This window comes from Peromyscus eremicus, chromosome 1, assembly GCF_949786415.1.
Source record: "Peromyscus eremicus chromosome 1, PerEre_H2_v1, whole genome shotgun sequence".
Lineage (NCBI taxonomy): Eukaryota > Metazoa > Chordata > Mammalia > Rodentia > Cricetidae > Peromyscus > Peromyscus eremicus.
In genome coordinates, this window is record NC_081416.1 from 173,971,753 (window position 1) to 173,998,569 (window position 26,817).

The 26,817-nt window shown below is 49.3% G+C and overlaps 2 protein-coding genes across 2 annotated transcripts; both read left to right on the forward strand.

Moving 5' to 3' along the window:
• The first annotated feature begins 117 nt into the window (after positions 1 to 117).
• Inafm1 (InaF motif containing 1) lies at positions 118 to 1,478 on the forward strand. The gene has a single exon (XM_059253576.1). The coding sequence runs from the start codon at positions 146 to 148 to the stop codon at positions 530 to 532; it is 387 nt and encodes a 128-aa protein (XP_059109559.1). The 5' UTR covers positions 118 to 145; the 3' UTR covers positions 533 to 1,478.
• A 14,059-nt stretch (positions 1,479 to 15,537) lies between these two features.
• Positions 15,538 to 25,800, forward strand: C5ar1 (complement C5a receptor 1). The gene is made up of 2 exons (XM_059253577.1): positions 15,538 to 15,721; positions 23,965 to 25,800. Exons 1-2 carry the CDS (start codon positions 15,719 to 15,721, stop codon positions 25,024 to 25,026), a joined length of 1,065 nt encoding a protein of 354 aa, XP_059109560.1. The 5' UTR covers positions 15,538 to 15,718; the 3' UTR covers positions 25,027 to 25,800.
• Positions 25,801 to 26,817: the final 1,017 nt, after the last annotated feature.

Genomic DNA, 26,817 nt, shown 5'->3' on the forward strand with positions numbered 1-26,817 from the left:
AGGCAGAGGGGGGGGAAGTTCTTAGAGGGGGCGTGGTCCTGGAAGGGGCGTGGTTTGCGTGAGGTGGTCTAGGGCGGGGCTGGGGCCTCCGTGGGGGCGGTCCCGGGGTGGGGGCGGGACCAGCGCGGGTGGAGTGGGCAGCGCGATGCGGGGCTCGAGCTGTGTGGGCGGCGGTGGCGAGAGCCCTGGCGGTGCGGGGCTGAGCGAGGGTCCCCGCGGCCGATGGCTGCGCCTTGCCCCGGTCTGCGCCTACTTCCTGTGTGTGTCCTTGGCCGCCGTGCTGCTCGCCGTGTACTACGGGCTTATCTGGGTACCCACGCGGCCGCCCGCGGGCCCCGCCGACCCCCTGCCCAGCGCGCCTGCCCCTCCTTGTGCCCGTGCAGCGCCACCCGCCCCACCTCCTGCCGCCTCCTGCTTGCTTGGAGCCTCGGGCGGGCCGAGACCGCAGCCTGGACTGCCGCGGAGCCGCCGCCACAGCCGCCGCCCAGCGCCGGGAGCGACGTCCGAGACCGCGAGCCGAGCGCCTGGATAGCCTGGCCCACTCCCACCGTGGCCTGCGCCAGTCCCATCTGCACCACTGGGCCTCGCCTGCGCGGCGCTTCCTCACCCCTGGCCGCGGTCCTGATCCTGCCTGACTTCATCCCACCCCGCTCCTCCTCGGGACTCAGCGTTCATCCGCAATAAACTCCAGCCTCAGCTGCGCTTCCCTGGTCTGTGGTCGTCTGCAGCGTGTGCTGGCCCCTTCTCTAACCCCGTGGCCTCGCGGCCTTAGAGGCTTTTCTCTACCATTGCTCTCATGTAAATTTGGGGTTGGAATGGGGAAAAGCGGCTTGCCAGTTTCGGGGCCATTGAAGGTCAGATACTGTGAAGGCCTTACCAGTTTTGGGGGTGTCACGGTCCTCGTATAGCGTCGGAGACAATCGTGCGTGCTGGGAACTGTTGTTAGTGTAGTTTACTGTGTCAGGGACAGAGGCTGTGCTCTTGTGCCCTGGCCGGTGATGCTGTAGCTTTTTTCCTAGGGTCAGAGAGATGAACCTGGGGTTTGGGTGGTGACAGGACACATTTGCTGCTTTGGGAAGTGTGGAGTATATAACTGAACCAAAAAAAGGTGGGTACAGCCTCTGGTCTGCACTGCTACTGGTGCCGTGGCTGAGAAGTCAGTTTAGCTTCTGATAAAGAAGTCAGGCGACTGAGCCCATTTTCCCGTACCTGTGACTGCGGCCTGGCCCTAGGCAGGCCTGGAGATCTCCTGCTTCAAGAAGGGGTTTTCCTGTATGACCTGCCCTCCCCTTGAGCTGGACAGCATCCAGGAACCGAGCCCCGCGTCCGATGGGAGTATGTCATCTGTCCTTTGGGTTCCCGTCTGTTCACCAGCATTCCCCACATGCACAGCAATGTACTTAACCTCTCCGGTTTTGTAAAATGAAGATAGCACAACGTTGCTCAGAGAAATTAAACTAGCGATCGAAACCCGAGAACAGAGTTGGCTTGCTCCCTGTCTCCACGGTCCGCCCAAAGTGCCACACACCAGCGAGAGTTGGGAGGCCCTCTCTTCTGTCCCCTCTGGCCTCCCTTTCTGCTTTCCAGTTTCTTTTTCTTCCCGCTCCACGGTCCCCAGCCTTTCTTCTTGTGTCCTTCCACTGTCTTCTCCCCGCTCTCCCCTCTCCATCTCTAGAGCGTCTCTGTGTGTTGTCTTTTGGGTCTCCTGGCTTCCTTTCTTTGCAGTGCTCTGCCACTGAGCTAGGCCCTGCCAACCGTCGGATTTGAGGCAAGGTCTCACTGCTGCAGCTCCAACTGTCCCTGTGTCTCAGCAGACCTTCGTCCTCTGTCTTCTAAGTGCTGGGATTACAGATGTGTGCCACTATGCCCAGCTTGTGGATTTTGTATGCTGACTAGCTCTGATGACTTTAAACATTTTTTTGGGGGGTGGGATAGTTTTCACCTCACTCTCACATGGCGACAAATTAACTCGTACCAAGCTATTTATATATTTTTTATTTATCCCTTCCAGTGTGTTCACACATTTTGCTGCAGAAGGATATTACCATGTCTGCTGGGGGAAGTGGGCAGTGCCTGCCTCAGGCCCCTGGGGTTTGCATAATAGGTGCAGAATGGCCTTTCTAAAATTGGACCAGCCTTGAGTTCTGAAGTGCATCTGTCCCTGAAGACCTCAGCTAAGGGACTCTAAACCTACAATTTGGCACACTGTCAAGCCTAGATTTATCTTAATTACTAGTTCAACATTTATTTAATGGTTTTGGGAAAAAAACTAATTTTCCATTTTTTTTTTATTTCATATAGCCAAAGTGACATTTAACTTTTCCTGGGGAGACAGGAGCAAATGTCTACTCACCCCAAACAGGGCACTGCCAAGTGAATTTTGGGGGGTTGTTAATTACAGGAGAGTATGGGTGACTCAAAAGCCCTTGAAAAGGCTGCTCTGGCTGGTGACTGACAGTTCCTGAAGGTGGAGTCCCTGGAGCTACCTGAATGACCCACAGGCAGCTGAGCAGATCAGTGTCATGTTGCCACTCTTTGGGCCCACTTCACATGCTGGCCAAATCATTCAGATTTTCCAGAGCTTCTCCTGCCTGGAAGATCACACCACGGGCCTCAGAAAGGCCCTTAAGACCTGGACCGTCCCAAGGTGTCTGTGGAATCAACCTCTTGCTATTTATTATTAGTCATGGGTGTGCACAACATGTGGAGGGTAGAGAATGACTTGTGGGTGTTGGTTTTCTCATTCCACTGTGGTACGCAGGCATTGAGCTCAGGCCCTCCGGTTTATGCACAGACATCTTTACTCAGGGAGCCATGTCGGCGGTCCCGGACCTGTGTAAACAACTTGACGATATGACCGCCCCATGGTATGGTTAAGAGGAAGGTTTTTATCGTAGAGATGAAAGAGAGATGGAGCGAGCAGCCAGAGGCATCTGGAAGAGTCCAGAGCGAAGAGAGAAAGCAGTGGACTGAACTTAGCCAGCTGACTGGACCTCGCCATTAGAGAAGCAGGTCGGAGCAGAGCAAAGAGATGGGGGTGGGGAGCAAGAGAGGAAGACAGAGTTCAGGCAAAAGAGAGGGAGCCTCACCAAGATAGGGCTGTAAGAAAAATGAGTAGCGGAGGGAAGCGAGCTCATGAGCTGAGGGAGTTTAGGGTAGGGTAGGGGGTGAGAAGATCTGGAGAAGAGCCAGGATGCTAGCGTGGACTCTGAAATGTGTAACAGGCACTTGTGATACTGAGATCCTGGAGGCTAGCATGTGCTTTGGAATGCTAATAGGCACCACAGAAAGCCATTTGTCCCTTTTGCCAGTGATAAGGAAAATGGCTTCTTTGGTAGAGGGGGACTGGCTTCACAAGTTCCTGAGGAATGCTGGCTTTTGCCTAACCACCAGAATTTGGGCAAGCGGAGTTTCCTTCAGACCTGGCAGGATCATCTTACGTCTCCTATGAACATAGTTCTGTCTGGCCCGGTGAACTGAGCATCAGATGTTGCTCTTCCCATGCTGAGTTCTCTGTCAGTGCCAATCATTCTTCTGTCCCTGTGTGTGTCCATGGGGCTGTGTGTCCCTAAGGTCCCTAGAAGCCAGCCCATCAGGGACCGCTTTCCCTCAGGTCGTCTCAGCTCATGCAGCCTTTGTCTTGAGGAGGGATGGGTAGCTCCATTGCTCAGTTTTTTTCCTGCCTCCACAGCAGCCAGACTGAGCCCATACGCCCCCGCGTCTCACAGTCTCACGAGCCAGGCTGTGACAAGCTCTTTCATTGCTTATTTAAAAGTCTTTGCCAGTTTGAGCAGTTTGGGTGCCGAGTGCTCCCTGCCTGTCACTGTCCTCCTCGTACTGTCCATCCTTGTGTGTTGAATCCCACGCGTCACTCCCTCTGTCCTCTTCCCCATTCTTGTTCCTTTCTGTGGGTTCCAGCGTCCGACAGCCGCAAAGCACCCATCTCACCCATACACTTTTCCTTTCGGCCCTCCAGCCGTGGAAAATGGCCACCCAGCCCCTCCATCTCATCCTCTCTCTTGTATTAGATTTACCCTGAAGTATCAGAGGCTAGCCTGCCTGCCAAGTCAGAGGCTAACTCGGAGGATGCTGGCTGCATGTCCGTCCCGCTGGGTAGCCATCTCCGTCCTGTTACACAGGAATCTTACTATACACAGGAATGGTCACACGATGGCCATAGTGGCTTGGGGGATAAGAGTATGCTACTCTTGGGAACAGCAGTGTGTTCCATATTCCTACAGCCGTGTTCAGTGACCTCATCCCCAGGCAGTGGACTCCACTCATCCAGTCAGGATGCCATTCCATACCACATGAGAAAAACAACAACAACAAAAAAAAAACAAAACCAGGCACCATGAGATTCCCAACCTTGGTTCCATAGCCTGCCATCCATCTGGGACCATAAGACCATCACTCGGCAAGGAGACACGCCACCCCGTGCTATAAAGAACGGAAGCAACTCCTAGGTGGAGGAGTGAGTGTCCTGGCCTCATCCCATGGGACAGGACAGCCTGGCTCTCAGAGGAGACCCTGCCTCTGAAGGAAAACCAAACAATAACCAAGCAGGGCTGCCGTGACTCAGCCTAGCACACACCGTCCTGGTGTGGTCGTCTTAGTCCTCAACCGGATGAGCTCTGGAGTCACCTAGGAGACAAGCCTCTGGGCACACGTGTGTGGGGGAATCATCTAGATTACCTGAGGTGGGAAGACCTTCGCACTGTGGGTGGCATCCATCACCCCACGGATTGGGGTCCTGGGCCTAATACAAAGGAGAAAGCCTGCTGAACGCTATCATTCACCTCTCAACTACCGGAATGGGACCGCGATGTGATCAGCTGCTTCAAGCTCCTGCTGCCATGATGGACTGTTCCCCAATGAGCCCTTCCTTCTTTAAGTGGCTTCTGTGAGGCATTTTGTCAGAGCAAACGATCAGGCATGCTGGCACACACCTAAAATCCCAGTGCTCGGAAGGCAGAGGCAGAATCCAGAAGGTCAGGGTCATCCTTGGCTACACTGCTGGGTTTTGTTTTGTTTTCAAGACAGGGTTTCTCTGTGTAGCCCTGGCTGTCCTGGGACTCGCTCTGTGGACCAGACTGGCCTTGAACTCACAGAGATCCCCCTGCCTCTGCCTCTGAGTGCTGGCATTAAAGATGCGTGTCACCACCACCCAGCATGCACTGCTGAGTTTTGAGGTCAGCCTAGACTATGTAAGACCTTGTCTCAAAACTCAACCAGGATAGAACAAAATCACAGTCTCTCAACTTCTGCATTGTTGAAGTCGTTCACAAGAGGTGTTTATAAACCACTTGAATATTTATAGAAGGGGGAAAATGCCATCTTAATTGCTAGACATTCTGTTTCATCTTAATTTTAATAAATAATATGAAAATGATACCAGGAAAATCACCCTCCCACAGGGCAGATGCTATTTAAAGTTAGCGGAGACTTCCTGGGAAAGGCTGAAGCTGTGCTGCTTAAATACGAATTGGGAAGCTGGGCGGTGGTGGCGCACACCTTTAACCTCAGCACTTAGGAGGCAGAGACAGGCGGATCTCTGTGAGTTCAAGGTCAGCCTGGTCTACAGAGTGAGTTCCAGGACAGCCAGGGCTACACAGAGAAACCCTGTCTAAAAAAAAAAAAAATCCTCTTTGAGGGGCCCCCAGGGTTTGAAAGTTTTTATCTCCTCCAAAATGCCACCCAGAAGCTGGTGTGGCAGCACATGCCCGTGGCCCTACTTGCAAGGCAGATGCATCAGAATCCCTGTGAGTTTGAGGCCAGCTTGGATTATACAGTGAGACTTCACCTCCCCTTATCCGAGTTTGCTCTCTATTGCTGTGACAAACACTGTGAACAAAATCATCTTGAGGAAGAAAAGGTTTATTTGGCTTATGAGTCCTGATCACAGTTCCATCACCGAGGTAAGTCAGTCAAGTCTGGTGGCTCAAAACTCCCGTTCTAAGGGATCTGACACCCTCTTCTGGCTTCTGTGAGCACTACACACACTTGGCATATACACACAAGGAGAGGCACACATTAATATACATGACTGAAAAATAAAATAAATCCTCCCCCCACCAAGGGTTTCTCTGTGTAACTCTGTTTGTCCTGGGGCTCTCTCTGTAGACCAGGCTGGTCTCAAACTTACAGAGATCTGCCTGGCTCTGCCTCCAGAGTGCTGGGATTAAAGGTGTACACTACCATCACCCAGCCATAAATCCTTTTTTAAAAAGACACGATGGAAAGAGAGAACTGACAATCTCCAGTGTCCTCTATGCATGCTGGCCATGCTGGGTCACACATGCAGTGGAGGCACCTAGGGGGCTGATACAGGATGATCATGAGTTTTAGCTACATGAGTTCTAGGACAGCTTGGACTACATAGCAATACTTTGTCTCAAAAATCTCAAAATAAAAAAAAATTATTTTTTGGTTGTTTGTTTAAGACAGGGTCTTACTATGTAGCCTTGGAACTCAATATGTAGGCCAGGCTAGCCTCAAACTCAGGGGTCTGCCTGCCTTTGCCTCCCGAGTGTTGGATTTAAAGGTTTGTGCCACCAAGCCTGACCCCCCCTCCCAAAAAAATATTATGGTAAACTTTATGTTGCGTGTATTTTACCATGGTTTTAAGAATAAACAGTTTTTAAAAAGTATTTTGTGGCCAGGTGGTGATGGTGGTGGTGGTGGTGGTGCACACCTTTAATCACAGCACTCGGGAAGCAGAGGCAGGTGGATTTCTGTGAGTTTGGGGCCAGCCTGGTCTACAGAGCGAGTTCCAGGACAACCAGGGCTACACAGAGAAACCCTGTCTTGGAAAAAAAAAAAAAAAAGACTGTCTCAAAAAACAACAAAAATGTATAAAGTCTTTTGTGAGCCTAGGAAGGTAGCTCAGTTTGTAACATTCAGGCCTAGCAAGCTCCAGGGCCTGAGTCACAGAATAAAGCCATGTAAAAAAGCAAAGTGTGGTGGCACATGCTTCTAACCCTAGGACTGGGGAGGCGGAGGTAGAAGGATGCCTGTGGCCTACGCTAGCCAGCCTAGCTGAATCAGTGAGGCCCTGCCTCAGTGAGAGAAGTCTTCTCCCCCTGCCGCCGCCGCCGCCACCACCACCACCACTGGTGAACAGCTCCTGAGGCATGACGCCATAGATTGTCCTCTGGCCTTTATAAACATGTACATGCCAGCCATGGTGGCACACGCCTTTAATCCCAGCACTCGGGAGGCAGAGGCAGGCGGATCTCTGTGAGTTCGAGACCAGCCTGCTCTACAGATGATTTCCAGGACAGTCAGGGCTACACAGAGAAACCTTGTCTTGAAAAAAAAAAAAGAAACAAAGCATTCATATATGTGAATATGCTCCTGCACACATGAACATTCGTGTGCACACAGACACACAGAATTTCTTGGGGAGATTAAGGTGGTGCCCCCTCTCTATATAGTGGGACTACACAGAGATTGTGCATCTGACCCTGGTTAAAATGGTCTGAGTAGAGACGGCAAGACAGCTTAGTAGGGAAGGGCACTTGTCGCCAAGCCCGAGGATGCACATGGCTTGGTGACCCCCTCAGATCATCCTCGGACCTCCGCTTGTGTGCCATGGTACATACACACCCTCTTCCACCACAGGTGTAAAACACGTCATCTGAGAAAATCAGATATAAGTGAGTTCGTGAGGACAGCAGCTTTCCCATGTGCAGCATGGAAGCCTGCATGCATATTAATAACCCAACCAGCTTGTTCTGTTCTTTGCTGAAAGGAATGCATCTTGGAATCATCCCAAAAGCAAAAGGTCCTGGAAGCCTCGGGAGACTGAGAGACCAGGGCCATGCCCCGTGAATGTTTACCTCCAGGAGGAGCCCATTGCTCCGTCTGTCCGTCTCTCAGGGCCATGCGTGGCTTTGGTGTTCTCACTGAAGGTCCCACTGTGTAGTCACCGTTCTCCGTTGCCTTAGCAACAGGATACCCTCCTGAGGATGAGGAAACTCATGAATTCAGTGAATTAAACACTTGTAGGCTAGCCAGACGAGGTAGTCCACACTATTAATCCCAACAGTCTCTGTGAATTTGAGGCCGGCTTGATACACAGCAAGTTCCAGGCCAGCAGGGGCTACATAGTGAGACCCTGTCTCTCCCCCCACCCCCCCAAAAAAGATCAGCTGGGTGTGGCAGTACACACCTTTAATCCCAGCACTCAGGAGGCAGAGGTAGGGGGATCTCTGTGAGTTCAAGGCCAGCCTGGTCTACAGAGTGAGTTCCAGGAAAGCTAGGACTCTGTTATACAGAAAAACCTTGTCTCAAAAAACCAAATAAAATAAAATAAAATAAAAAAATTCACATTTAAAGTTTTAAAGGAAAAAAAGAAAGAAAAAGAAAAAAGGAGGGAGTTCACAGAACAATAAATCATTTTAAATTATCAAACATCAAGTGTGGTGTTTAAAAAAGACAGAAGTGGGCTGGAGGATGACTTATCAGTTAAGAGCACTGGTTACCTTTTTAAAGGACTTGGGTTCGATTCCCAGCACCCACACAGTGGCTCACAACTGTAATTCCAGTTCCAGGGAACCTGATGCCCTCTTCTGGCCTTCACTGGCACTACATGATGTGGTACACACACACACACACACACACACACGCACACACGCACACACACGTACGCGCACACACACACAGACACACGCACACACACACACGCACGCACTCACACACACAGACACACACGCGCACACACACACACAGGCACACACACACATACACACACGCACACACATGCACACACACGCACATGCACACACACACAGACACAGACACACACACATGCACACACATGCACACACACAGACAAAATGCTGATACACATAATAAATACAATTTTTTTTTTGGGGGGTTTTTTTCGAAGCAGGGTTTCTTTGCGTAGCTTTGGAGCCTGTCCTGGAACTCTCTCTGTAGACCAGGTTGGGCTCGAACTCACAGAGTTCTGCCTGCCTCTGCCTCCTGAGTGCTGGGATTAAAGGCGTGCACTCCTAAGCTGGGCTCATTCACCTTCTTTTTAATTAAAATGATTCTCAGCCAGGCTGTGGTGGAGCACGGCTTTAATTCCAGCACTCGGGAGGCAGAGGCAGGGGGATTTCTGTGAGTTTGAGGCCAGCCTGGGCTACAGAGGGAGTTCTAGGACAGGCTCTAAAACTATGCAGAGAAACCCTGTCTCAAAAAACTAAAGGGAAAAAAAAAGATTCTCTTTGGAGAAGAAAAAGGCCCCCACTTAGTCCATAAGCCCACACATCTCTGAATGATTGTCTATTTTTATTTCAGGGTGGCATGACCAACTCCTGGCTGCAGCTGCCTGCCCTCTGGTGGACCTTGTTGTAGTCAAGGTTATGTAACTTCGCCACTGAGTGGCAAAAGTAAACTTTCTGCCACCAAAAATTACAAAATGATCCCTGACAGAAACCTAATGCAGTTTTTTTTCTCCAGAAAACAGAAAATGTTGGTGACAATGAGTATTTGTTCTGACTGAGGGAGATTCTAGAACAGCACTGTCTATTAGAGTTAAAGTATATATCGCCCAAGTAATTATAATTTTAGTAGGCATATTAAAAGGAAAAGCTGAAATTATTATTAATTTAAACTTTAAGGATTCATTTTTATTATTTGTGTATGCGTGTGTGTGTGTGTGTGTGTGTGTGTGTGTGTGTGTGTGTGCATGTCCCATCTGTACAGGTGCCCACAGAGGCCACAACAAGGCATCAGATCCTGGAACTGGAGTTAAAGGCAGTTGTGAGCCCCCTTCATGGGAGTTCCTAGCCTCTGGAAGAACAATATGTACCCATAAGCACTGAAGGATCTCTCTAGCTCCTCATTTTTTTTTTTCTTTTGCAAAACTAGGGACTGAATTTAAGACTTCACATAACCTAGGCAGCCCCTCATTGGAGGATTCTAGGCAGGGGCTCTACCACTGAGTCACACCCCAGCCCTTCACTAGGGTATTCTAGGCAGGGGCTCTATCACTGAGTCACGCCCCAGCCCCTCACTGGGGGATTCTAGGCAGGGGCTCTACCACTGAGCCACACCCCAGCCCTCACTGGGGGATTCTAGGCAGGGGCTCTACCACTGAGCCACACCTCCAGCCCCTCACTGGGGGATTCTAGGCAGAGGCTCTACCACTGAGCCACACCTCCAGCCCCTCACTGAGGGATTTTAGACACTTTACAAATAAACTACTGTCCCTAAAACTATTATCTCAAGAGACTGACTACTTTTGGGGAAATTCAAGCAAAACTGCCACTCTCCTGTAGATTTTGTATATATTGGTTTTTTTTTTTTTTTTTTTTTTTTTTTTGGCTTTTCGAGACAGGGTTTCTCTGTGTAGCTTTGTGCCTTTCCTGGATCTCACTCTGTAGACCAGACTGGCCTTGAACTCACAAAGATCCGCCTGCCTCTGCCTCCCAAGTGCTGATTAAAGGCGTGCGCCACCACCGCCCGGCCCGTATATATTGGTTTTTAACATTTGGTTCCACACAACCCAAGACCTCCTTATCTTCTCAGGTGCATGTCCAACAGCTCTAGCCAGGGTGAGAGACTAGGGGCTTGGGGTGTAGACCAGTTGTTTAGCATACAGGAAGCCCAGAGCTCCATATCTGGCAGGCACCTCATAAACCTGATACTGTAACAGTCTTCTGTAACCCGAGGTGGAGGCAGAAAGATGGAAGTTCAAGGCCGTCCTCAACCATATAGAGATTTTTGAGGCCGAAAGCACAAATTAGAGAATATAAATTCCTTCCTTCCGAAGACAACCTCTCGGCCTTCACCGCAGAGCTTCAGTAGATTTCAAACTCAACCACTGAGGCGTCACTGTAGGCAAATGGTAGAGTACTTGCCTAGCATGCGTAAGGTATGAGTTCGCGTTTGATTCTCAGCGATACAAAACAAGCACACACACACACACAAAGCACACACCCAGGGTGCTGGAGATATGGCTTAATAGGTTAATAGCCTCGAGGATCCAGGTTTAAATCCCAGTTCCCATAAGGAGGCTCGCAATCGTCTGTAACTCCAGTTCTAGGAGATTCGACAACGTCTTCTCATCTCCTTTGGTACTAGGCCCGCACGTGGTGCATAGAGATAGGTGCAGGGAAAGAACAGATTAATTAATATATATTTAATATAAATATATATTTAAAGCACAGCCCCAAGTCATAAACTTGGGTGAGCGCTGAAGAGGCGCGTGATTAGTACGCGGCCACAAGAGGGCGCTAGCCGCACATCGAGCATCGGATAAACGTTTAACCAGATCTCCGAGCTGGATTCTTAGCCTTCCCAGGCTGAAATCAGCGCTTCCGGTCAGGCGCTTGAGTGCTTATCTTTTTCTTCTGTCTTTGAGACAGGGTATCACGTGGCCCTGGGTGGTCTTGGACTTGATGGCCTTGAGCTCCTGATCGTGCTGGCACGTGTCACACATCCAGTTTTCTGTGGTGCTGTGGCATCAAACCCAGGACGTCTTGCATTCTAAGCAAGCACTATACCAACTGAACCACGTCCCCAGCTCCCTCACCTGCGTTCGTTTCCCACTCGGGAGAGGCCAGTGCAGAGGATGTGGGACCATCCGGGATAGCAAGCGAGAGCTGGATGACCTAAGACGACCCAGAGTCTATTTACCCTGCTCACATTAGGTACTTCAGAGTCCAGAACCTTCTGGTGACAATAACAAGAACATGCCTTGAAACGCTCCCTCCACTTTGGAGAACAGCTCGGTCCATGGAGTGGCTTGAACGTTGACCCCTCTCCCCGCAAAACACCCCAAGACCACGTAGAAGGTGTGGATATAACGTTATTTGGAAAAGGGGGCTTTGTGGATAATAAAAGGACTTCAAGTGTCTGTAGAAGAGACGGGAGGGTGCTCGGAAGAGAGGCCTGTGTGAGGATGGAGGCAGAAGTTGGAGCGATGTAGCCAGTGGCCACCAGAAACTGGAAGAGGTCTAGAAAGACCCTTCTAGAACATTCTACAGGGCTGCCTTGGGTCACCATGACTTTCAGACATATGGATTCTGGAAGAGTTGAGATTGTAACTTTTCAATCTCATAAACCACAAGCCTTAACTAACACAGTCCACTTATTTAATTGGTTAATTTTTTTTTTGGTTTTTTTTTTTTTTTTTGGTTTTTCGAGACAGGGTTTCTCTGTGTAGCTTTGCGCCTTTCCTGGAACTCACTTGGTAGCCCAGGCTGGCCTCGAACTCACAGAGATCCGCCTGGCTCTGCCTCCCGAGTGCTGGGATTAAAGGCGTGCGCCACCAACGCCCGGCTAATTGGTTAATTTTTAAAATTACATTTGGTTGCTGTTTTCGAGACAGGGTTTCTTTGTGTAACCCTGGCTCTTCCAGAACTCGCTCTGTAGACCAGGCTGGCCTCAAATTCACGGAGATCTACCTGCCTCTGCCTCCCGAGTGCTGGGATTAAAGGTGTGTGCCATCACTGCTTGGCATTAAAATTATTTATTTATTGTGTGGCCGTGGTGCATGGTGGAAGTTAGAGGACAGTCTTTAACAGTCATTTCTCTAGTGCTGGCACTTCCCACCGCCTCCTCCTTCCTCCTTCTTCTTCCTCTGTGTGTGTGTGTGTGTGTGTGTGTGTGTGCGCACACACACACACAAGCGTTTCAAGACGGTGTTTCTCTGTAGTTCTGGCTGTCCTAGAACTTGCTCTGTAGACCAGACTGAAATTAGAGACCTCCTGTTTCTTTCTTTTAAGGGATTTATTTATTCTTTCTTTTTAAAGATTATGTACGCAGGGTTCTAGCATGTCTGCCTACATTCCAGAAGAGGGCACCAGATCTCATTCTAGATGGTCGTGAGCCACCATGTGGCTGCTGGGAATTGAACTCAGGACCTCAGGAAGAGCAGGCAGTGCTCTTTAACCCCTGAGCCATTTCTCCAGCCTCCTGTTTCTTAGGCAGAGCAGATATTAGAAGCTCACCTGGCCAGTGTGGGAAGGCCCTTGTGTTTCAGCACTGTAAGGATGGGGCCACCACATCCTGCTTCAGAAGCTACCACGGCCCCGGCCTGGAGCCTCACTCTGCAGGAGAGCAGGTGGGGGTTAGCGATGACCATTGCCGCCGTATGGTGTTCCCGTAGCCACTGACAGGCTGGTGGCTGGGTTCAGCTGCTTCCCTTGGAGAAATGGGGGCCACAGCCACCTGCTTGGCTCATGGGCTTCCGAAGGGGACAGGCTTCCCGGGGCACTGGGGGCTATGGAGGAAAGACAGCCCACAGTTTCCACCCCATCGGGTCACGAGTCTCTCCAGCGTCTCTGGTTTCCATCCTGTAAATTGAAAGTCCTCAGCTGGACCTAAGAACAAGTGGTCAGCGAGAGGGCTCTGAGGTTAAAGTGCTTGCTGCTAAGCCTGCTGACCCGAGTTCAAGTCCTGCGACCCACACGGTAGATGGAAAGAACTGCACTTTGCCCTCTGACCTACACACACACACACACACACACACACACACACACACACACACGCATGCACAGTTTACAAAACAAATCAGTAAACTTACCATGTTTGTTTATTTGTTTATTTTTGGTTTTGTTTTCTTGAGACAGGGTTTCTCTGAGTAGCCTTGACTGTTCTGGATCTCGCTCTGTAGACCAGGCTGGCCTTGAACTCACAGAGCTCGGCCTGCCTCTGCCCCCCAAGTGCCGGGATTAAAACTGTGCCACCGCCTGGCTGTCTTTGATTTTTCGAGATGGTGTCTCACGTCCGGGCTTGCCTTCAGCTGTCTGTATAGCTAAGGATGAACTTGAGCTATGGAGTCTCTTGCATCCACCTCCCAAATGCTGAGATTATCGATATGCCGGGCCACACCTAGAAACCCTTTCCCCCACGTGTGGTCTTTGAAATCCAGGAAGTGTGTTCCTCTTTGAGCCCATCTCCCGCATACTCACGGAAGTTCCAGGGCACAGTGGTCTCACGTGGCTGATGTGTTAGGTACACAGGGCAGGGTGTGGCAGGAGGATTTCAAACAAATAGAAAACAAAACATCACAGGATTAATTATGCGGTTAAGACAGTAAGATGGGGCTGGAGAGATGGCTCAGTGGTTACAAGCACTGGCTGCTCTTCCAGAGGACTGGGGTTCATTTCCCGGCACCCACATGGCAGCCCACAACTGTCTATAACTCCAGTTCCAGTGGATCCAGCACCCTCATACGTGTATGCGAAAAACACCAAAGGTGTGTGTGGCGGGGGAAGACCGTAAGATGTTTCTTTTCTTTTGCTTTTTTTTTTTTTTTCTCCCAGATAGGCTCTCACTCTGTGGCCCTTAACGGCCTCAAACTCACAGAGTGTTAGGATTAACATGTGACCTTCGGTTGTTTTTGTTGTTGTTGTTATTTTTGAGACTCGGTCCTTGCTATGTAGTCCAGACGGCCTGGAAATTTTGATCTTCCTATTTCAGTTTAAATGGTAGGATTACAAGTGTGTGCCATGGTGCCTGGTCTGAAACTTTCTCCCTGCCTGTAAAGCAGTGGTTCTCAACCTGTGGGTCATGACCCCTTGGGGTGGCATGTCAGACATTTACATTATGATTCGCAACAGTAGCAAAATTACGGTTATGGAGTAGCAATGGAATAATTTTATGGTTGGGGGTCACCGCAACATGAAGAACTGTATTCCAGGAAGGTTGAGAACCCCTGCTTTAATAGCCTAGTCTAGACTGGAACTATACTCTACAGTGAGGATGACCTTCTCATTCTCCTCCCTCAGCCTCCTGAGTGCTGGGATTGGATGCACCACTACATCAGACTTTGTGTGGTGCTGGGACTGGAACCCAGGGCTTTGTGCATGCTGGGCAAACATTTTACCAACCGAGCTACCATGCTTTTGTTATCTGAGACGAGGTCTCATTCTGCAGCCCAGGGTGATCCTCCTGCCGCAGCCTCCTCCTGAGTGCTAGGATTACAGGTGTGTGTTATCACACCCACCCACCTCCTATGGGAGGTAGCCCCAAGACTTGGGTCTTCTCTACAGCCCCATGTGTACTTTAGCTATAAAGGCCACCTGGTGTGGACTGGAGAGATGGCTCAGTGGTTAAGAGCACTGGCTGCTCTTCCAGAGGACCTGGGTTCGATTCCCAGCACCCAAGTGGTGGCTCACAACCATCTGTAGTGAGATCTGGTGCCCTCTTCTGGCATAAGGTGTACATAAGGCAGATAGAGCACTCATAAATAAATAAATAAATAAATAAATAAATAAATAAATAAATAAATAAATAAATAAATAAATTTTTTTAAGGCCACCTGGCTGGGAGGTTGGGGCTGTGGTCACCATCCCTGTTCTCTGGAAACCCCAGGAGCCCCAAGACTTCCTTCAGTTGAAGCAGAGTCCTCCTCAGATGGGGGAACCAAGGCCAGCTGCATCCCCAAAGGGGACGAGGCTCTGAACATTGCCTTTTTCCCTTCTGGGGCCAGAGACTTCCTCCTTTTCCCAAGCCTGACTTTTCTCCTCTGCTTGGGTGGCACTGGGTGGTGCCGGGGGTTTTTTGGGTGCGCACCGGTGGAGGGAGCCCCAGCTAGAACAGCCAGAGTGTGACCAATGAGCACCCCAGAGGGGCAAGACAGTCATTTCCTCCCAGCTGCCTGCATCTCTTCTTGAGGCTTTTAAAAGCACGGCCCAGACGATAGAAGGGACCTTCAGGCATCCGTCTTGGTCCTACAGAACCCGGGAGGAGCCAGGACATGGTGAGTGGGTTCCTTTCCCCCCTCACTCTCCTTATCTGACTCTGCCTGCCCGTTTCCTTCCTCAATCTCTCTTCATCTGCCCTCTCCTACCTGCAACCCGAGCTCATTCTCCGAGGATGGGATGTGGCCAAGGACTAAGAGGACTTATGGGAATCGCAGCAGCCTCACAGGGCTGTAGACCTGAGAAGGTTCTTCAGGACAGAAAACCCTGGCGCTGGTTCTCTTAAATGAAGAGTTCTCGATGTTGGGCGTGGTAGCTTACACCTGTAATCTGAGCCCTTAAGAGGCTGAGGCAGGGTGCTGCAGTTCCGGGCCAGCCTGGGCTACATAGTGAGTTTCAGGCTAGCCTGGGCTACACTGTGAGATATTGTGTTAAAAGACAAATGGGTTTGTGATACAGCTCAGGTGTGGGAGTGCTTGGTGGGAGTGCTGCAAGTCCTGGGTCCAGTTACCAGCATCCTGCAAGACTGGGTGTGGTGGTGTGTGTGGGAGGTAGAAGCCTAGGAGTTGGAGGTTCAGTCTTACATAGTCATTTTGAGGTTAGCCTGGGCTATGTGAGACCTTGTCTCAGAAAAGCAACAACAAAAATATAATTTTACAAACCACCCAGTGTGGTGGCACACGCCTACTATCCCAGCTCTCAGGAGGCAGGGGCAGGCGGATTTCTGAGTTTGAGGTCAGCTTGGTCTAAGAGTGAGTTCCAGGACAGCCAGGGCTACAGAATGAGACCCTCTCTCAAAACAAACAAACAAACAAACAAGCCAAGTCCTGACAGCAGTTTGGCAGAGTGGTCATTACTGGAGAAGTTAGAGGGGGCCTGGAGCCCAGAGTCCACGTCCCTCTGAGCGGGTCCCGTTTGATGCCTGGGCCCTAAGGTGGTGGCATGGTCCTAGGAGAGTTGCTATTTGGCACCTTGGTAACACAAGACACGGCCTTGCTTCATCCACACAAAAGAGGAAATGGAAAACTTGATGACCAGGGAAGTTGTGAGCTTTCTTCATGTCCCTGGGTCCCATGTCATTTTCTGGTTCTGCCCTGAGCAATTGGGGTTTCCAGAACAGGGAGGGCCTACTGTTCTTTTTCCTTTCTGCACAAGGTGTTTTTCAGCACCAAGTCACTCTATTGACCCTCAACCTGTAGAGTCCTTGATTTGGGCTGGGGGGAGGAGGTTGCTCTGGATTCTTTTTTTTTTTTTTTTTTTAGTTAAAAGGAGATTTATTTAATGGCATAACTTACAAATTAAGGGATAGGTAGATCATGGGGTCTGGGGAAGGTGTCTCACAGTCCAGCGGTGTTCTCTGGAGCTCTGCTTGGCCCACCTCCACTGTCCAGGGTCCCGGACCAGAGAGAGCGCTGGCCCATCCAGATCTCGGGTCTCCAGGCACCTCCCTTGGCCCCGCCTTGTAGGCATGACAGTTGCCAAAGTCTCAATGGGGGTTGGAACTTACAGATTAAAGCTGGAATGGCTACCCATTACATCTCCCCCTTTTTGTCTAAATAAGAAAGTTCTAACCTAATACAAGACTATATACAAAGGAATGGTTATCAAATATTGTCCAGGGATAATGAGGGATAATGACCTAGATAGGATGGAACTACAACCAATGTTTGCTCTGGATTCTTAAACCAGTGCTCTATGGCTAAGCTCCCTGGGGCATTCTAGGCAGGGGCCTTACCACTGATCCACACCCCCAGCCCCTCACTGGGGGATTCTAGGCAGGGCTCTAACACTGAGCCACACCCCAGCCCCTCACTAGAGGATTCTAGGCAGGGACTCTACCACTGAGCCACACCCCCAGCCCCTCACTGGGGGATTCTAGGCAGGGGCTCTACCACTGAGTTACATTTCAGTCCTTGATCTTTTAAGACAAGATGTCACTAGCCCAAGATAGTCTTAATCACATGATTCTCCCTCCTTAGCTTCTCCAGTGCTGGAATTCCAGGCATTGTTCTACCATACCTAGCTCCTATGCATATTTTTTCTTATCTCTTTTGAATGAGTAATATTAATATTGTGAAATAGTGCTTACTGCATGCCAGTCATCTTGCTAAGCATTTTCAATTCACTACATAAGTAAACAATCAGTATGGGGGATACAGAATACGCATCTATTTCAAGGGTATCACAGCCCTTTTAACAGACATGTACTATCCCGATGGGAAGTCTCATCCTTTCTCAACAGGGACTTAGGCTCTTGTTCGTTTCTTTCTCTTGCTCTCTCTTCTTTTTCAGAAAGAGTCTCAGTACATAGCCCTGGCTGTCCTGGAACTCTCTATGTAGATGAGGCTGGACTCAAGCTCCCAGATGCTTGGATTAAAGGGGTGTGCCAGCACACCCGGCACCCCATTCTCTTGGGGTTCCTCCCCTAGCTCTACTCTTCCTAATAGAGCTGACTTGGGAGGCTTCCTAGCTTATCTAGAGCCTCTCTTTTTCCATCTGTGGACTGGGGATGGCCACAGCGGCAGCACTCCGGGGGCTGCCATATATGTTAAATGAGATAATACTTGAAACGCGTAGTGAAAGCTGGTCTCAGTGGCACATACCTGTAACCCCAGCACTTGGGAGAGAGAGGCAGGAGAATCAGGAGTTCAAGGCCAGCCTGGGCTACACAAAGCCTTGTCTAAAAAAAAAAAAAAAGGAAAAAGAAAAAAAGAAAGAAAAAGAAAAGAAAACAAAAAAAAAAGCATAAAAACTTAGGACCAAGAATAACCCTGTGTCCCCACGTCGCACAGTGCTTTCAGTAACTAAGCACGCACACCCAAACAGCCCGGTGCTGACATTCAGGCCCTAGATGCTCTCAGTGCCGATCCACCCGGCAACTGTCAGTCACATGCTTTCTCTCTAAATTTAATTTTAGAGATTACATTTAAGAGATCATTTCCTCAGATATTTCAACTCAATCTCCCAAGCTCAGTACTCTCGGGTGGCTGGCGGCTGCCATCTTGTATCTCACAGACAAGAGCATCTCCACCTCCATGGAAACACCTATAAGAGAGAGAGGGAGAGGGAGAGAGAGAGAGAGAGAGAGAGAGAGAGAGACAGAGACAGAGACAGAGACACAGAGACAGAGACAGAGAGAGAAGCCATTTTTTTTCTCCTGGATGTTTTCCTGGACAGCTTCTAGGCTCTCTTAAATGCCCCCTTCTCACCCTGCCCCCAGTTCTCTCTCCTTGCAGAGAGGATGTTTTCTGAGGCAAGAGCCAGGTAAACATCTGGTTAGCAGACTGGTTGACATCTGATTGAAAAAGAAATAGCCTTCTTATCTTCCCAAGAATTGCAGACAAGCATACTACAATTAAGCTACATCCCCAGCCCCACATTATTGTTATTATTAAGTATTGTTATTTTGAAATAGGTTCTCCTGGAGCCCAGGCTGAACCTGGAACTCACTATGTAGCCAAGGATGGCTTTGTCTTCCTGTCCTGCTCCACCTCCCACCTCTGTAAAATCTATGCATAGATTTTTTTTCTTGTCATATTCCTTAAGCAACTATTTTCATATCATTTATTTATTTGTTTTTATAAGATTTGTTTTTATGTATGTGTGTCTGTTTGCCACCCATGTGAGGGTGCTCTCCGAGGGCAAAATATAGTATTAGACTCCCTAGAGCGGGAGCTACAGGCATTTGTGAGATTGTTGTGGTTGCTGGGAGATGAAATCGGGACCTCCGCAAAAACAGCCAGTGTTCTTCATGGCTGAACCATCTCTCCATCCTCTTCTTTTTCTTTTTTTCCCAGTTCTTTTTTTCTCCTTTTTTTCCCCCCAATACTTTTGACCTTATGATTAGTTGTATCCACAGACGTGGACACTGTGTGTGTGGAGAGGCAAGGGTGTCTTGTATAATACTGTTTCTGCAGGAGGTACTGTGTTCCACGTTCAAGAAGAGCCACAGGGATACCTCTCTTAGTATCCGAGTCCTAGTCCCTTCCTCGGAGGCAACCACTACTTTAAAGCGTGTGCAGCTAGTCTGTGTATACAGACATGAACGAACACACACACACACACACACACACACACACACACACACACACACAAAGGGAGTTCATTCTTCCTTTATAGGTAATGTATTTCATTCATTGCCCACTCTTATTTCCTATTTACAAATTTTTTTCTTAGATATCAGAATCTTTCTGTATCAGTTTATCAACAACTTCCTCGTTCCTTTTAACACAAAGTTAAAGAATACTTTGTTGCCTTGATGCCCACACTAATTTACTCAATCCCTTTGGTGGAATACTTTGGGTAGTTCCAAAGCTTGCTTGCTTGCTTGCTTGCTTGCTTCCTTCCTTCCTTCCTTCCTTCCTTCTCTCTCTCTCTCTCTCTCTCTCTCTCTCTCTCTCTCTCTCTCTCTCTCCTTCTTTCCCTTCCTTCCTTCTTTCTTTCCTTCCTTCCTTCCTTGTTTTATGTTTTGAGACAGAATTTTGGAAGCCCAGGCTGGCCTCAAACTCAAGGTCCTCTTGCCTCAGCTTCTCAGGTGCTGGGATCACAGGCGTGCACCACGCTCAGCCAATCTCCCCCTTTCCAGGGACTCTGTCAAGGTCAAAGTTTCCTGAGATGTTTGTATCTGGGAGCTCCAGGAAACCGTAGAGATTAGAATCAGCATCTTTTTCTCTGCCTCACGAAGCCAGGAAGAGGACAGGGTGAGATCAGCCAGGAAGGGAGGAGGTCAGTTGACAAGTGTGAGAGACTGGGGTTTAGAGAGGCCCGCAGCAGAGGTCTGAGTCATCGAAGCAAGGACGGTGAGAGCTGGTTCTCTAGGAGAAACATTCAATCCCTGTCTGGGGACTTGAGAAAACCCTGAGGAGCAGAGTGTGAGGTTATCCAGTTAGGCCTAGAATTAACCCTTTAGTGACTTGAGCATGGGACCTTGGGGATGGCCAGAGTAGCGAGTGGGAAGATGTGGAGCTGAGGGTGAATCAGAGTAGGGTGAGGGGCTGGGGCCCAGGGTTATTTTTCAAGCATTTTTACTCTCTCCTTTGAATCCCTCCCCTGACCCCCAGAGGGTTTCTCTGTGTAGCCCTGGCTGTCCTGGAACTCACGCTGTAGACCAGGCTGGCCTCGAACTCAGAGATCTGCCTGCCTCTGCCTCCTGAGTGCTGGGATTAAAGGTGTGTGCCACCACTGCCAGGCTAATACAAGAAGTTTCATACTTATTTTCTTTTGTTGTTGTTGTTATTTATTATTACTGAGATGAGGGTCTAGTTATGTAGCTCAGGCTGGCCTTCAACTTAATGTGTAGCCGAGGCTGGTCTGGAAGTCATCATCTTTCTGCCTCAGCCTCCCCAGTGCTGGGGTTATACAGGCACATCTCACCACATCTGGTTCAAAATTTATTCCCATTCTTGTTTTTATTTTTGCTTTTCAAGACAACAGTTTCTTTGTGTAGTTTTGGCTGTTCTGGAACTTGATCTGTAGACCAGGCTGGCCTCGAGCTCACAGAGATCTGCCTCCCGAGTACTGGGACTAAAGGTGCACACCACTACTGCCTGGCTTCACATTTCTATTTTTTTGTTTTTCAAGACAGGGTCTCTCTGTGTAGCTTTGAGCCTTTCCCGGAACTCACTCGTTAGCCCAGGCTGGCCTCGAACTCACAGAGATCTGCCTGCCTCTGCTTCCCGAGTGCTGGGATTAAAGGCGTGCGCCACCACTGCCCCACATTTCTATTTTTTAAAAGAGTGTTTATCAGTTTCGTGTGTATGTGTGCATGTGTGTGCATCACGTGTCCACAGGAGCCTGCCCAGGTCAGGAGATGTCAGACTCTGGCACCGGAATTCTGCACAGTTGTGAGCTGCCACCTCAGTGCTGGGGACTGAACAACTCGGGTCCTTCGCAAGAGTAGCAAGCGCTCTTCTTAATGGCTGAGCCACCTCTCCAGCCCCCTAATTCTTATTTCTTATTCTGCCTTCTGCTGGCCCCAAACACTGCCTCTGCTTCCGACTCTTGAGTTCCGAAGCTTTAAGGTTTGGGAAATGGGTGGACTGCTGGGTTTCCAAGGAGATAAGGAGGCATGAAAGGGAGCGCTCAGAGCAGGAGACGTTTGCAGAGGGACATGTGTGTTTCATGTAGGGCGGCTCGGGTCTGGACTCCAGGGGATGACTCCAAAGCCAGTGTTGTGCTGGGTCTGGAGCCCGGGGCTTCATGAATACTAGGTAAGCACTCTGTCCACATTCCTAAGCTCGCTCCTCTCCAGCATTTTTAAAAATTTGAGTTTGGGTTTCATGTCGTACAGGCTAGCATTGACTGCCTCCCCATCCTGCCTCCAGCTCCTGAGTGTCATGAGCCATCAAGCCTGGTTTAATAAAAGAACTTTTAAAGCAGAGGTTCTCAACCTTCCTAACGCTGTGACCCTTTGATACAGTTCCTCATGTTGTGGTGACTCCGACTATAAAATTATTTTTGTTGCCACTTCATAACTGTGATTTTTGCTACTGTTATGAGTTGTAATGTAAATATCTGCGTCTTCTGATGGTCCCTGTGTAAGGGTCGTTTGGTCCCGGAAGTGACCCACATGTTCCGAACTGCTGTTTTAGAGGAAAGCCACAAAGCCACAAGACACCCATCGCTGTTTTCAAAGGCCCACATTGCCCAATGTCCTTACACATCATGGTTACATTGTCACCCTGTGTGAACACTGTCACCCTGTGGGAACCCACCCCACTGGGCATGCCAACCACAGAATGAAGCTTCACTTCCAATAATGACATTTTTTTTTTTGGTTTTTCGAGACAGGGTTTCTCTGTGTAGCTTTGCGCCTTTCCTGGAACTCGCTTTGGAGACCAGGCTGGCCTCGAACTCACAGAGATCCGCCTGGCTCTGCCTCCCGAGTGCTGGGATTAAAGGCGTGCGCCACCACCGCCCGGCGACATTGTCCTATCTTTATTTCAGCTTTGGATATTGTTCCAAGTTCAGGACACACACCTGTAATCCCAGCTTATGGGAGGTGGAAGCAGGACAATCCATAGTTTGAAGTCATCTTCAGCTACATAGTATGAGTTTTGAGACCAGCCTGGGGTATAGTCTGTCAAAACACTAAACAAGGGGCTGAAGAGGTGGCTCAGAGGTTAAGAGCACTGGCTGCTCTTCCAGAGGTCCTGAGTTCAATTCCCAGCAACCACATGGTGGCTCACAACCATCTGTAATGAGATCTGGTGCCCTCTTCTGGCATTACATGCAGATAGAACGTTGTATACATAATAAATAAAAAAACCCCACTAAACAATAAAGAAACAACAACAACAAAATCATTGTGTGTGTGTGTGTGTGTGTGTGTGTTTGTGTTTGTATGTGTGTGTGGTGGAGAGGGAGATAGTGTTGTATGTGTGTGTGGTGGAGAGGGAGATAGTGCCTGGCCACATAGCTCGTGCTGAGCTTGAACGCAGGACAATCCTCACACATATTTTGATCCTTTAAAATGTTTCACCAGGAGCTGGAGAGATGTCTCAGCAGTCAAGAGTAGTTGCCAGAGGACTGGAGTTCAGTTCCTAGCTTCTAGGTAGGGTAGCTCACAACCACCTGTAGCTCCATGGGGGTCCAATGCTCTCCTCTGGCCTTCCAGGGCACCTGGACTAACATACACATAGACATAAACACACACACACACACACACACACACACACACACACACACACTTAAAATAAATCCCATCAATGGTGAGATGGCTTAGCAGGGAAAATGCTCACCCCAGACCTTGGAGACCTGAGTTCTATCCGAAAACCTACATAAAGGTTGAGGGAGACAATGGACTCCACAGAGTTGTCATCTGACTTCCATGCGTGTGCTACGATATGCATGTGGACACACAGATAGGCAAGAATAAATTTTAAAAAATCTCATTGGTGAGGCATAGTGGCGCACACCTTTAACCCTATCTCTTGGGAGGCGGAGGCAGGCAGATCTCTGTGACTTTGAGGCCAGCCTGGTCTACAGAGTGAGACCCTGTCTCAACTCCATCCACCCCCCAATACAGCACTGAAGTTCAGGTATGGCGGGCCTTGCTTGTACTATCATCACTTGGGCAGCTGAGGTAAGAGGAATGTCATGATTTCACTTTGGCTACAGATTGCATTCAAGACCAGCTTGGGTAATTTACCCTGTCTCAAAATAAAAACTACAAATGGCTGGTTATGTAGACCTTCAGCATCTCCATGGAAGAGCTGAGACTCAGAAAGATGGGGTAATGTCCCAGTCCCCTGGGGATGTGACTGCCAACTCACACACTGTCTACCTCTTTGACTCTGCTTAGGAACCCATAAACAAAAGCGCCAACGACTACAGCAATTATGATAACTACCCTGATGAGATCATAAACCTTGATGTGCCTGTGGATGGTGGTCCCCCTCAGCTGTGGCATCCTGAGGATATTGTAGCCCTGATCATCTACTCGGCTGTGTTCCTGGTGGGAGTTCCCGGGAACACCCTGGTGGTGTGGGTGACCGCATTCGAGGTCAGACGTACCATCAATGCCATCTGGTTTCTGAATCTGGCGGTGGCCGACCTCCTCTCCTGCGCGGCACTGCCTGTCCTGTTCGTGGCCCTTATAAAGAATGACGACTGGCCCTTCAGCCCCAAGACCTGTATAATCCTACCCTCACTTATTCTGCTCAACATGTACGCCAGCATCCTGCTGCTGGCCACCATTAGCGCCGATCGTTTCCTGCTGGTATTCAACCCCATTTGGTGTCAGAAGGTCCGAGGGACCAGCCTGGCGTGGATGGCCTGCGGAGTGGCCTGGGTCTTAGCACTGCTTCTCTCCATCCCGTCCTTCCTGTTCCGTGAGGTGTACAAAGAACCCTTCTCAAAGAAGTCTATATGTGGCACTAACTATGGGAAGGGTGGCATCCACAAGGAGAGGGCTGTGACCATCCTGCGGCTGATCATGGGCTTTGTGTTGCCTCTGCTCACGCTCAGTCTCTGCTACACCTTCCTCCTGCTAAGGACCTGGAGTCGCCGGGCCACACGCTCCACCAAGACGCTCAAGGTGGTGGTGTCCGTGGTTACCTGTTTCTTTGTCTTCTGGCTGCCCTACCAGGTCACAGGGACCATGATAGGTTGGCTGCCCCGGTCCTCGCCCACCTTCTTGAAGGTGCAGAGGCTGAACTCCTTGTGTGTGTCTCTGGCCTACATCAACTGCTGTGTGAACCCCATCATCTACGTAGTGGCCGGCCAGAGCTTCCAAGGGCGGCTTCGCAGGTCACTCCCCAGCATCATCCGGAATGTGCTCTCAGAGGACTCTGTGGCCAGGGACAGCAAGTCTTTCACTCGTTCCACGGTGGACACCTCAACCCAAAAGAGTCAGGCAGTGTAGAGGACATACCAGGACACCTCAACCCAAAAGAGTCAGGCAGTGTAGAGGACATACCACCACTGGCCCAGCAGCTCCTTTTCCAGCCCTCCTCTTCCTTGTTTCTTCCTCCTTCTCTTTTTCCTTTTCCTCCTCTCCTGTCTCTTCCTGAATCCTGGGATTATATGTTGTAGAATATCATTCCGGAGTGTGTGACTTTTGTTTGTTTAACTCTGTGAAGCTGTGTTACTGTGCCTGTCTAGAACACCTGGTGGTCTAATAAAGAACTGAATGGCCAATAGTGAGGCAGGAGAAGGGATACGCGGGGCTGGCAGGCAGAGAGAATATACAGAAGGCGAAATTTGGGATGCAAAAAGAAGTATCCAGAGAAGGAGGCGGACTCCAGGGGCCAGCCACCCAGCTCCACAGCCAGCCAAGGACTAAGAGTAAGATTGACAGAAGTAAGAGAACGGGAAAAGCTGAGAGGCAAAAGGTAGACAGGATAATTTAAGTTAAGGAAGACTGACAAGAAACAAGTCAAGCTAAGGCTGACATTTATAATTAAGAATAAGCCTCCGTCGTGTGATTTATTTGGGAGTTGGGTGGTGAGCTCCCCCCCCAAAAGAGCAAAAACAAACAACAGCAATTATAGGAATAAATTCCTTTGAAGAGAAACATCACATTAAGATATTACTTGGCTTTCGTTTCTAAGAGAGACCTTTGCTGTACTGTCCACTGGCTTGCCTGGGCAGATGCACATGTAATATGATGACCTCTGGGGGCAGGGTAACCAGAGAACAAGAGAATTTCGTGTTATTCATTCTTCTTCTTCTTCTTCTTCTTCTTCTTCTTCTTCTTCTTCTTCTTCTTTTTTAATGGCACTGGGAATGGAATCCAGAGCTCACAAATGCCACTCAAGTAAACTACCACTGGGCTGTGTAACCCCAGACTCTAGGCAACCAGGAACCATCCAACATCTTCTCTTTCTTTCTTTCTTTCTTTCTTTCTTTCTTTCTTTCTTTCTTTCTTTTTTTTTTTTGACACAAGGTCTCATGTAGCCTCGTTTGACCTTGGCCCGATCCTCCTGCTTCCGTCCCCCAAGTGTTGTGATTATAGGCCTGTGCCACTGGGTCTAACCCATCCTTCATTTCTACAATGTTGTCTCTTCATGAATGGTATTCAGTGGAATCCAAGCTTGGTAAAAAACAACTGTGCATGGCTTACATGATAAAGATCTAAAAAAAAAAAGGTACAAAAAATGTGTTATTTAATTTTTAAAGAGCATTTATTTATTTATTTTATGGGGGATGGTGCTGGGCACATGCCATGGCGTATGTGTGGAGGCCAGAGGACAACTTGTTGGAAATGGTTCTCATTTCAATCACGAGGGTCCCAGGAATTGAACTCAGGTCATCAGGCTTGCTGGCAAGCACCTTTCCCTGCTGAGTTATATCATGGGCCACAAATGTGCTCTTTTGTAATGTGTCATCTCAGCTTAGAGAACACATGCACGAGAGTGTATGAGTTGGCTAGAAAATACGTCTGGAACTACCCCAGAAGTATGAGGCAATCGGGTAAATGGTTTTGAATTTTCTGGTCAGCACACTAAAAAAGGGAAAAAGAAAGATTCAATAAGAGAAAACAGGCTCAAGCCTGTACCCCAGCACCTGGGAGCCTCAGGAACAAGAACTGAGCATTAGAAGCCAGCCTGGGTTATCCAGGGAGACCCACAAAGTCTCACGAAGTCCAAACAAATAATAAATGAAGTAAGATACTGGAGTCTGGCTCTGCCAGGTCCTCCCTTCTTCCAAGTGG

What these genes read in the sequence shown, in the direction of transcription:
- Inafm1 (XM_059253576.1), top strand. Translation starts at nt 146, where the DNA reads ATGCGGGGCTCGAGCTGTGTGGGCGGCGGTGGCGAGAGCCCTGGCGGT.